Here is an 11,251-nt window from a genome sequence, read left to right on the forward strand (position 1 = left end):
CGGATTTAAGAAGAGGAAACTTTGAGGAAAAACACTCGTTAAATGCACACGTTCTGGCATTTTCCCGACGAACCTCATACAGAGGTACAGTCGAATTCATGAGGAATAATTTCAACAAAAGGAAAATCACTTCAAAATGATGCCGATGCCATTGAGATCAAACTGTCTGTAAGTGAATCTGCTCTCAAGCTGCAAACCGCCACGCATTTCCACATGTATATGAAGCTATGTGATAATAAATTAATGTTGTTTTTCAGGTTCTTCCATTTATGTGCCCTTTGCCTCTATGCACAGGTACGTATACGGTGGTTATAAAATAATTTTACAAGTTGGCTATAAGTTCTTGCTGTATTTCAATGTCGAAATAAATATACCAAACCCGTGTAACATATGTTCATATGTATTACATGTGCTCATAGATCACGTTAGATTATCATTATCATTATCATTATCCTGTAGGTTATAAGAGATCGATGACTAACGGAACTGGTCTCATTACCTATAATAACGCTCCTCGTAGAGCCATGTAGACGAAAGGAACGTTATGGAAGGGCTGCATGGTGGTCGAATTTCTGAAAAGAGTAGTCCCGGAATGTAACTCAGGGAAAGATGGATGTACACATCATAGTTGTGGTACCTATGGCCATGGCTTGGATATCACAGTGAACGTCGTTAGGACAGCGGCAGTCAGTCGTCATCGTATAGCCTGGCATCTATAGTGTCCCTGACCAAAATGACATACCTGTGACCCATCTCTGAAAAGAAAATAGTCAATCCAGAAGAAACCCAGTCATCAACAACTGATGATATTTTTAAAGTAGAACAATAGATGCTTAAACATTATTCCCTCTCCTCTTTGAAAAGAAACCAAGTGTTCGTTTAAAGTGCATTTAGGCGTGATTCTGCCTCAGTGCGTAAATTCAAATAATTTTTTTCTTCATTCCGATACGCCCAGACCAAGATTGTACATTAAAATGTGCCGTTGAGCAGTTCAATTATTGGTAATTTTGTGGTGTGCGTGGTGTACTTTCATAAGTTTTCATACGACGAATTTAAGCTATTTTGATATAAAGCGAATCAGTGCTCATTGCTTTGGTCTAATGTGTTTCATTTCAGGTGACCATTCAGTCCCCGCCTAATTTTACGCAGCATGTGAATGAGCAGTGCAAGCTTACTGACCGGATGAGTCGTAGGGTCATTCGAACCTACCAGCTCTACAGCCGGACAAGTGGCAAGCACGTGCAAGTTCTTGGAAACAGGAAAATCAATGCCATGGCTGAAGACGGGGATGTCCATGGTAAGAAACGTGTGTACTGCTATTTTTGTTCGGTAGAAAGTTTCATTAAAAAAAAAAAAGTTTCATTAAAAAAATTATTAAAAGTGCACTTGTGGACGGTTGTGAAACCATGTGCACAGTCTAACGAACTAAAATATGTGGGCCTAATCATAAGTGAACAGAGAAACATAGGAAAGATGCTTCAATCTTGTCATGTCTCATATGATACGTACTTACATATTATCCAGTCATCCCCACTATTTTGTATTTCCACAGGCATTTGTTCTTCATGCAGGTGGTGGAATTTATTAGTTAATTTAGCTGGTAAGGGCTAGTGCAGGACTTTCTGACCCCGGGATATGCCCCCTCTGCATACTTCATGATGTCGGCTGGGAGACATTAGAAATATAGGCTTAGTTTTGCTTTATAAAGTGCACATCAAAACATGTAGATAGATAGATAGATAGATAGATAGATAGATGTAACTATGAGAACAGGGAATATTGTGCTTTAGAAGTGATAATACATTCATCTCAAGTCAAATTAAAGTTTTAAGTAAGTTGAAATACTAGTACTGCCATTCATCCTTGGACATAACTGTAAGGTTCTTTGAAAATCAGGTAACAGTGACACTGCCAAATGTAAAAAAAATACATGGAAATTCTAGATGGCTTAGTGTTTGATTCTCAAGAGAAAACTGTAAATCTGGGACAACCATTAGGACATATCTTACTATAACCTCCAGAACATTTCCTGAATAGTTTTCCCCATTGCCTGCCAGTTGTTGGATAAAAATGTCTAGAATCACTCAGGCCTGTAGATCTATATTTTGGATCAAACGATTTTGTCCGCAGCATACAATAAATAGTATTCAGACTGATTGGAAAGGCTCACAACTCATACTATGTGATTATGTGAATGCCTTAAGTTATCATGGCTCATTAATAATTATTCAGTGACTGACTCATGTGTAATTAATTGTATAATTCATTATCATGGTGCAGTTTGTATTTTTTTGTGGGGGGGGGGGGGGGGGGGGTAAATCAATGAATGGGTTTCAGCAGAATACATTGACTTGGAATGGAAATATGCTGTTTTCACAATGGGGATTGCACATAACTTCATAAATTAATCGCTGCAGCTCAATTCTTTGTATGAGAAATGTGGCGTTCATTTTTGTAAGGTTTGGTAATATTGAGTTTCTGGCTGGTGATTCCTGTAGTGGTATGCCCAGCAGTCTGGCATTGAACAAACTAAGTGTCCAAAATGGTTGAACCACCTATAGCAATTAGCTACAGCACGGGCAGAGGAGGGAGGGTGTCACTCGGAAAGGGTTAGTGCTCCTTGTCTCAACGAGCTCACAGTTTTCAATGAAAATTTAGACTTTGTTGTGGGTAGAAAATAATTTGCTGTGGGGCCATTTGGGCTACTATTTAGAAAATGAGTGATTGAGGAGAAGGCGAACCCCCTTTGACTGTCAGCCAGACAGAGGGGCAGTTATGCGGTATCCAATAGATTATGGCAGCCTACTTGGTATCATTGTCCCCCCGACCTCATCTGACAGCATAATCATCCCTACACCCCTCCCCCCTACTCCACTCCGCAATCTGAACTACCAGTTTTGGGCTACGTTGTGCAGATTTTCAATGCATTTTGGGATGGATTTTTTTTCTAGACCTGGCAACCCTGGTCTCCACGCACTACAGGAGGGGCACACAGAAATGGCTCCTCCGGGCAGCAGTTGTGTATGAAGTAGAATCCTCTCAATTGACGGCAGTTGCAGGACTGTGGAGGAGTGAAGAGAATTTGTGATTAGCAGAATGCATTTAAGAGGTGACCAGCTAGGGCCATATGTGTTTCTGGTTTTCAATCCAACTTCTGGCCTTAAGTACTTAATGTGACCTAACATTAGTGCCAAGTGATATTTTAGATACATTTCTTGATACGCGCATTGTGTCCCTGTACGAAATGTTTCATTGCGATCTAATCTAGTAGTGAACCGGTGTTGGTGTGTACAGATTATTTAGACTGGGTAATTCTTACACACCGTTCCTCCAGTATGGGAACTACCCTCCACTGACTTGAGAGCAGGAGAGAAGACCTGGGGCAAATACATAATTGTATTAGATTCAAATACTTTTGTGTGCTCATTTGATCTTGCCTGTTGCAATTGAGCCAACCGAGAGGACCAGAAGGCAGGATTTACGCATTTGACCCAGGTCTGGGTGAGAGTGTGCTTGCTTGCATCGTCCTACCCTAGGGGGTAGCCTGTAGCCAAGTGGTTAAGGTACTAGACTGGGACTCTAGGTCGGTGGCTCGATCCCCAGCATAGCCATGGTAAATTCCACACAGCTGCTTGGCCCTTGAGCAGGGCCCTTAACCCTTAATCGGGGGGATTGTCTCCTGTTTAGTCTAATCAACTATAAGTTGCATTGAATAAAAACGTGAGCCAAATGACATATAATGTACAATGGTGGAAATGAAAAGTTCTGAGACAGGTCTGTTTTCTAAATTGGGAGATGAGAAAGAACTAGGAATTAAATTTGTTTAAAAAAATTGATAATGTCTGCCTCAACAAAGAATTAAATGTTAAATGTTAAAAATGTTAAAAATTATTTTTTTGACATGCTTTGGTTGTGAGAACCATTTGAAGTCCATAAATACAGTAAATTGGTCACAACACAGGGGAATTTGTCAGTGTATGCAGGAAGGCGTCTCCCTGGCAACGCGGCTGATTTTGTCAGTGTATGCAGGAAGTATAGGACACAGCATAGACAAAGTTGTCAGAGTATCCAGTAGGCATTGGACACAGCATAGGGGAAGTTGTCAGAGTATGCAGGAAGTATTGGACACAGCATATGGGAAGTTGTCAGAGTATGCAGGAAGTATTGGACACAGCATAGGGGAAGTTGTCAGAGTATGCAGGAAGTATTGGACACACACGAGGACATAAGTTGGACAGCTGTCAGATGTTTGTCCACCCTGCTCGCTCACCTCCTCTCATTGTTTAGATTAGGAACTTGGTGTGGGCAACAACTTTGCATTTTTAGGTTCAATAAACATGTTTGACACCAAAGGAGCAACGTTACAAATAAATGATATCTTTGAGTATAGAATATAGATTTTTCGGGGCCAAAGATACAGCCCCCATAGACACATTAACATACTGTCAATTTAATTGCGTTCAAAATGTTATCTTTTTTTTTCCCCATGTCTGTTCCAGTAAAGTGCTATCCCACAATGCTCCAAAATGAAGCAGGAAATATGTGAAATAATGAAATTAACTAACAAACGGTACTTAGTTGGGTAATCCTTGGTTAGTCAAAATTTGTATGTGGCTCATTTCAGATACAGTTTCCAAAGCTTTCTGTATAGAATGAGAGATCGCAGTACACAGTTGATGGCATTTTGCCATGAAACTTTGTGTTGCTAACATTTCTAGCTTTTAAGAGAAATGTACTCGGTAGTTAAATGGCTAATGTGATGTCACCTACCATGTCAACTGGGCTGGACTGCTTGCTGAGAGTATTGCCGTTGTGGTGAATCGTTCAGGTCTTCAGGACCGTTTGACAAACACCAGAGTGAGTTAAATCCTTCTTCAAACCACCTCCAGAGCAGGATTTAATAACAGGCTGTCAAAACCGGTTATGAAGTTTGGAGAGAAACCGAGATGGAATGTTCAGAACTGAACCCTTAACACTGTTACCATCTCAAATACAAAGCACACTATCGGGTCCTGTTAGAAGGGCCAAGGCGTCTCCCTGGCAACGCGGCCGATGTCATCCGAGAGCCTTTCACTCGCGGAGGGCCAGAAGTGCAGGTCGGGGTCCGAACGCCGGCCTGTGGCTGGATTGTTCATCAGCGATGTGTGGCCGTTTCATCCATCACTTCCAGGTGAACCTCAGCCTCTCTCTGTGTCAGGTGATAACAATTCAGCACACCGGCCCAGTGTGTCACACCAGTAACCTGTGCTGTGATTCGCTTGTTTTAAATAGAACTTCCTTTGTTTTATTGTATCCCTTCATTGATTGGGTATTTTTTATTTGTCAGAGTTACATGTGTTTTCATAGAATTTTTTTTTTTTCCTGTACATAAACCAATGCAGAAAGGTGACATTCTTCTCTGACCCAGAAATTAATTTTTGTGCCCTTCTTATTCTCAAGAGCCATATATCCTTCTGTTCTGAAACCTACACTACACAAAGGACAGTCAGTGAAAATGAATCCTATTTTGGAATATATTCACGGCAACATGTTTTTGAGATCCAAGACACTTGCATTATGTAAACAAAAAAAAGTGTCAATACTCTGCCAGGTCTCAAGAGGATATAATGACAACAAAGAAAATAATATTTCCAATTGAAATAAATAATTTAAGTAGTAGTCAAACTACATTAAAAAGTGAACTTGTACACAGACCCTGCCATTCACCTAATCCCCTGCGGCCCTCTATTAGAATTACCCTGTTTTGCAGTGTAATTACATTGCAGGGTTCAGTCCCTTGGACCGGTTTAAAAGCATAGCATTATTGACTTGTCTAGAGTTGACTCTTCTTGCTTCTGTAGTGCATTGTGACAAATAATTTGTCATTGACATTGCATGTCCTTTTGAATGATTGTGCACCACCAGTGACAACCTCACAGCCATACTTTACATGCTGTTCCACAGGCAAGCTAAAATAAAGCTGTGTGTAAAATGTTATGTGTGAAGCGAATGTGGAATTATAAGGAACTTTATGGTCCTTCCAGAATGTCTTCTTCCATTTCACAGAATTGTGCTGCACATGTTTTTGTCATTGTGCAAGAACTCAAGCTTGCATAAATCCTGAGGAATGGTCCCTGCAGATTTCATGTATGTGTGCCTGCGTGTGTGTGAAACAGTAAAACGGTGTGTGTGCGCATTTGTGTGTATATGTGTGTGCATGCATCCGTGTGTGTGTATATGTGTGTGCATGCATGTGTGTGTGTGCATGCATGCGTGTGTGTGTGCATGTGTGTGCATGCATGTGTGTGTGTGCATGTGTGTGCATGCATGCATGCATGTGTGTCATGTATGAGTGAATACTGTATGCACCCTTGCAAGAAAGAAGACAGAACACCGAATGATGTCAGAATAATTACGTTTTCGCAGAATTCAAAATTACCTTTGAATGAAGTTTTTGTACGTTGCTACACAGCAGAAGTAGAAGCGGCAGGTGCTGAATCGGTACATTGCCTAACAGACAGATCTGCACTCTTTGCCTTCTGCAGCCAGGCTCATCGTGGAGACGGATACGTTCGGGAGCCGGGTTCGAATACGAGGAGCGGAGACGGGGTATTACGTCTGCATGAACCACCGGGGGAAACTGGTGGGCAAGGTGAAAATAAATGTTCATGTTATTTTTTGTAATGTTGCAGTATCGTACGTGTCTGCTGGTTGTGCTCTGTGCTTTGCCGCTGCCTTCCATAGCTTTTGTTATAAAGATATGCTGTACACCAGGGATCATCTAATCTGGCCCTCAAATCCAGTCCTGGTTTTCTTTTCTCCCAGGTAATTAACTGAACAATTAGTGCGTCTTCACACCTGACTCCCAGATAAAATAGCAGCTCCCAGTCCTCGAGGACCATGATCTCAAGATCCCTGCTGTATACTGCACACTGTATACACTATATACACCTATACCCACACTGTTTTAGGAAGTCACCTACACCCACACTGTTTGAGGAAGTCACCTACACCTTGGCGTTTTATATAGAAATGTGCTGAGAAACATACAAAAAAAGTGAGGAAACGTGAAATGGGAATAATTATAATTTTATTTTCTACATTTTTTTAAATGTACGTACAGTCTTTGTTGTTCTGTGGTCCTGGGGCATTTTCTGATGAGCCCGTGGAAAAGTGTTGGCCTGCCTGGTCAGCATTATAGCTGTAATCAAAACAAAATTCAGACCACGTGCGCTTAGCGGTGTCCTGAGAATTAGCCTCCATGTCCGCGGTCGTTCCGTGTGTTCCTGGCATTTACAGGTCACCCGTAGCTGAGCACCGCCTTCTGCAATCAACATGCTAGCAGATACGGCCTACAGGTGCTACAGCAAGCTTCCCATTTGGAGCCATTACCCGAACATAATGTGTGCTAATGTAAAAAAAAGGACCAGGGAGCAATATAATTTAATCTTTGAATGGAGCGAGCTGCAACCAATAATGAAATACCTATCTCAAGACGGTCTGTCTTTATGGAACAGTGGTTCCATGTAGCTCACCCCGCCTTCTGCTTTGTCAGTAATGGGCAGTGGAGTGTAGGCACCGAGCTTACTCCTCATTCATTTTTGTCAGCCGCTCTCGATCCCAGGGTAGATTTGTGTTTCTTTCTCGCTGTGCGCGGTAATGAACAGGGACATTACTGTCGCTTCCACCCTCCCGGAATCCAGCCAGGTGGGCCATCTGCTCGGAACCCTGATCCTATTCCACGTGTTACATCGGCTGCCCAACACAGCGTGTATGCGAGGGTTTTTTTGTTTTTTTTCGGTTGAGATGTGTGTTACCTTCTGAACGTGAGGTTTATTTTTAGCAGCTCAGTTTGTTAAGTGGCTAGCGCTCTTGGCTTGGCTCGGCTCGTTAAGGCGGTCGTGTGGCAGGGTTTTGGCCGGATGACAAAGAGGCCTTCAGCTGTTCTGTACCAGGTGACCATATTGCGGTTACTGCTCGAAAACCTGTATGCGAAGGATGTTATGTTCTTGTTCCAGTGCTGAATTTAACGCATTTAAAAGATTGCCGCCAAACAAAAGTCTTTGGCATGGTCAAATGCCATAGTGGCTACTAATTTCTGACGCTTTGTGGGTTTAGCTTTAATTTTGAGTAAAACAAAGTTAGGAGAGTGCTAAAAATGTGTTATATTGCTTATAAAAATGGTGACTTTGACAGTTGTGAATTATAGTTCATGTCATCAATACAATGCACATGGTTTAATGTTTCCAGGACAACCACACACACACCAGAAGACCCTGTGGTACACTCTGGCTTTCCAAAATTCCTGCAGAGACAGGAAAAGTATTGGACATATTCCCTGATATTCCCCAAACCACTGGCCTGATGGGTAGTGGTGGAATTTAAGCTTTTCCCGTGAAAATGTTGATGTCAGTTGAAATAATATGCCAGCTGGTTTATATTGTTGGCTAAGTCTCCCAAAAAATGTTATTGGATGCAAAAGACTGATTACCCTTGAGGCCATAGTTATGATCACTATCTGACTAAAATTTCACTTGGACACAACAGAGTTGTTTTTAAAAGCCTTAAAGCTATTGTACTTTCTATATGTTTATGCAATAACATATTTGAAGCATCGACCACTTTGTAGTCCATAATTGCTACGTGTGGCTTGTTACGGTTTATAACATTGCAGTAGGCATCACACAACACACATTTGATGCCAAGACCTCATCAGTTCTACCCACACAAAAAAAAAAAAACCCACGGTCCAAGGAGTGATTTTCCTCCGAGGAAGGATTTGCACTTCATACAAAACAGAAGCCAAAGTAATTGGTTATTGCAGCCGTTTCCCTTTCCCTTGATCCTTGAGTATAATGTGTTCAGCATATGCTTCTCTCTGAAGGGGCAGATCTTTATGTTGGCTGGCAGCAACAACCTGCCGGGTTCCTCTAACAAAAAAAAAAAACCAAAAGAAAACGGTTTGATTAGTTCCAATTCATAAACGTTTGTTATTACCTGGAGGAGGGAGCTAGCGCGTCTGAACCTCCCGCCTCTCTCTCCCCCAACCCCCCCCCCCCCTCTCAGCGCCGCGGCCGGGGGAAGGACTGCATCTTCACGGAGATCGTGCTGGAGAACAACTACACGGCCCTGCGCAACGCCGAGCACCAGGGCTGGTACATGGGCTTCACACGCCGGGGCCGGCCCCGCAAGGGCACCCACACGCGGCAGCACCAGAGGGAGGTGCACTTCATGAAGCGCCCGCCCCGGGGCCCGGGCCACGGCGAGGGCCGGAGGCCCTTCCATTTCATCAACCACCCTCTCGGCAGGAGGACTAAACATGTCCGCCATTCGGGAGAGAGCTGAGGAAGGATGGACCGGGGGGGGGGGGAGGGAGAAGAAGCACAAGCCAAGAAAAACAGCTAATGACCGGATTCCTCTCAACGACCTCTGTCATTAGTTTGTACTGGAAATGACTATACCTGACATCTAGCTGTTTAAAATCTAGAAATGTAAAATAAATATATATATAAATATATATTGAAGTGAAAAAAAAACTATCTATTTTTGTACTTTTGACCAAAAAGACTGACTTTTATAAAGTTTTTTTTTTTTTTATTGGAACGTGACATATGTGATTCATTAGGCAGGAGTGCTGATGTTTAGTAGTGTGTTGACTTTTTGTCTTTGATCTGTTTTTGTGTTGTTCTTGATGACTCAGTATTTGCTACACCACATCTGCTGCTCAAGGAGAAGGGCCTGAGAGACTGCACTGATATCAGAATGTTCAGCTCCGCAGTACGGTGCTCAGCTCAAACAGTGCTGCGTTAAGTTAAGACCATTCTGTGTTCAGCTCAGTGCTGTGTTAAGCTCAGAGAGTACGGTGCTCAGCTCAAACAGTGCTGTGTTAAGCTCAGAGAGTACGGTGCTCAGCTCAAACAGTGCTGTGTTAAGCTCAGAGAGTACGGTGCTCAGCTCAAACAGTGCTGTGTTCAGTTAAGACCATGCTGTGTTCAGCTCAGTGCTGTGTTTAGCTCAGAGAGTACGGCGTTCAGCTCAAACAGTGCTGTGTTAAGTTAAGACCATGCTGTGTTCAGCTCAGAGAACTGCATTGAGCAGAGACAGTATTGTCTTCAGTTCCAACTGTGTTGGGCACAGGCAGCACTGTGTTAAGCTCAGTACCATGTCCAGCTGAAACAGTAGTATGTTAAGCTCAGACAGTACTGTGTTCAGCTTAGACAGTGTTACAGTAAGCCCGCTCTGTGTTTAGCTCAGTACTGCGTTAAGCTCAGACAGTCCTGCGTATTCAGTCCTGAACATGCTGTGCTCAGTTTTGTGCCAAGTGTTTCACAGATTGACAGGGAACCAGTGCCATAGTATGTAGAAACTGCTGATCTTTGAGGAAACTCATTGTTACATTGGTTTGCAGTTCAGTGGATAGGATAGGGCACTATGCAGTCTAACCACTAATTCACTTGTCTGTCTGTAACTAAGATTTTAAGAGGTAGCTCAATTACACACCATGACTTTAGCTGTCACTGTCTGATAATAATAATACTAATAATAATTTTATCATTTACGTAGCCTACATTTTTGGGTCACATGCCCAGATATTTAACCACTGTGCCCATATCAAATGGTGCTAGTAATTTCTCAGTAAGGGCAAAGTGCATTGTGATTAGACTGGAGATAGGCCTTAATCAAAGCAAACACAGCTTTGATCATATGTAAATATGGCAGCTACCTTTGATTATCATCAGTTTCCTACTGTTGTTTTAACTGTAAAATGGAGGTTTAAATGTACATGGTTTGGCATTTGGGAAGTTTTGTTCTGTTCTTTTGTGGCATTTTTGTGTGTTTTTTATACATATGCAAGTATATATTTTTATTGGCGGTTGCATAAAAGGATTTTAATGATGTAATATTTATTTAAAATATGTATTAAATGCATTACAATAATGAAAGTTCAGTAACCAGTTGCCTTCATTTAATGGTTTTGTTATACATTCATAAAACCCAGCAATATTTGGTTGAAAGGTGAAAGGTTTCTAACCGACTAGGACATAGCCAGGCGATATCCAGGTGAGGCCTGACCTAAATTAGGGCTAAATTAGTCTGTTTGTGTCTCTCAGTTCCAGCCTTCCATTCCTCTAAACGTCTAGACTTTGTCTTTTGCTCACTGGGTTACTACTGCTACTTAATCATCTTAAATTCTATTCACAAAAGCAAGACAAAAAGATAAGCCATTTCCGTTGCTCACCTTTAGCAAATTTGATTGCTTCCTCAAAATGAA

General features: G+C 42.0%; 1 protein-coding gene across 1 annotated transcript; it reads left to right on the top strand.

Annotated features, from left to right (window-relative positions):
- Positions 1-219: 219 nt before the first annotated feature.
- On the top strand, positions 220-9,324 carry fgf8b (fibroblast growth factor 8b). Its single transcript, XM_061224460.1, has 4 exons — positions 220-294; positions 1,117-1,297; positions 6,525-6,631; positions 9,046-9,324. The coding sequence occupies exons 1-4, from the start codon at positions 220-222 to the stop codon at positions 9,322-9,324; spliced, it is 642 nt and encodes a 213-aa protein (XP_061080444.1).
- The last annotated feature ends 1,927 nt before the right edge of the window (positions 9,325-11,251 follow it).

Source organism: Conger conger, chromosome 2 (assembly GCF_963514075.1).
Source record: "Conger conger chromosome 2, fConCon1.1, whole genome shotgun sequence".
In the NCBI taxonomy this organism is placed as follows: domain Eukaryota; kingdom Metazoa; phylum Chordata; class Actinopteri; order Anguilliformes; family Congridae; genus Conger; species Conger conger.

Excerpts from the sequence above, each read along its gene's own strand:
- fgf8b (XM_061224460.1), top strand. The coding sequence starts at position 220 with ATGAAGCTATGTGATAATAAATTAATGTTGTTTTTCAGGTTCTTCCAT. Across the intron at positions 295-1,116 it reads CCCTTTGCCTCTATGCACAG|GTGACCATTCAGTCCCCGCC; the intron begins GTACGTATACGG and ends GTTTCATTTCAG. Across the intron at positions 6,632-9,045 it reads GGGGGAAACTGGTGGGCAAG|CGCCGCGGCCGGGGGAAGGA; the intron begins GTGAAAATAAAT and ends CCCCCCTCTCAG.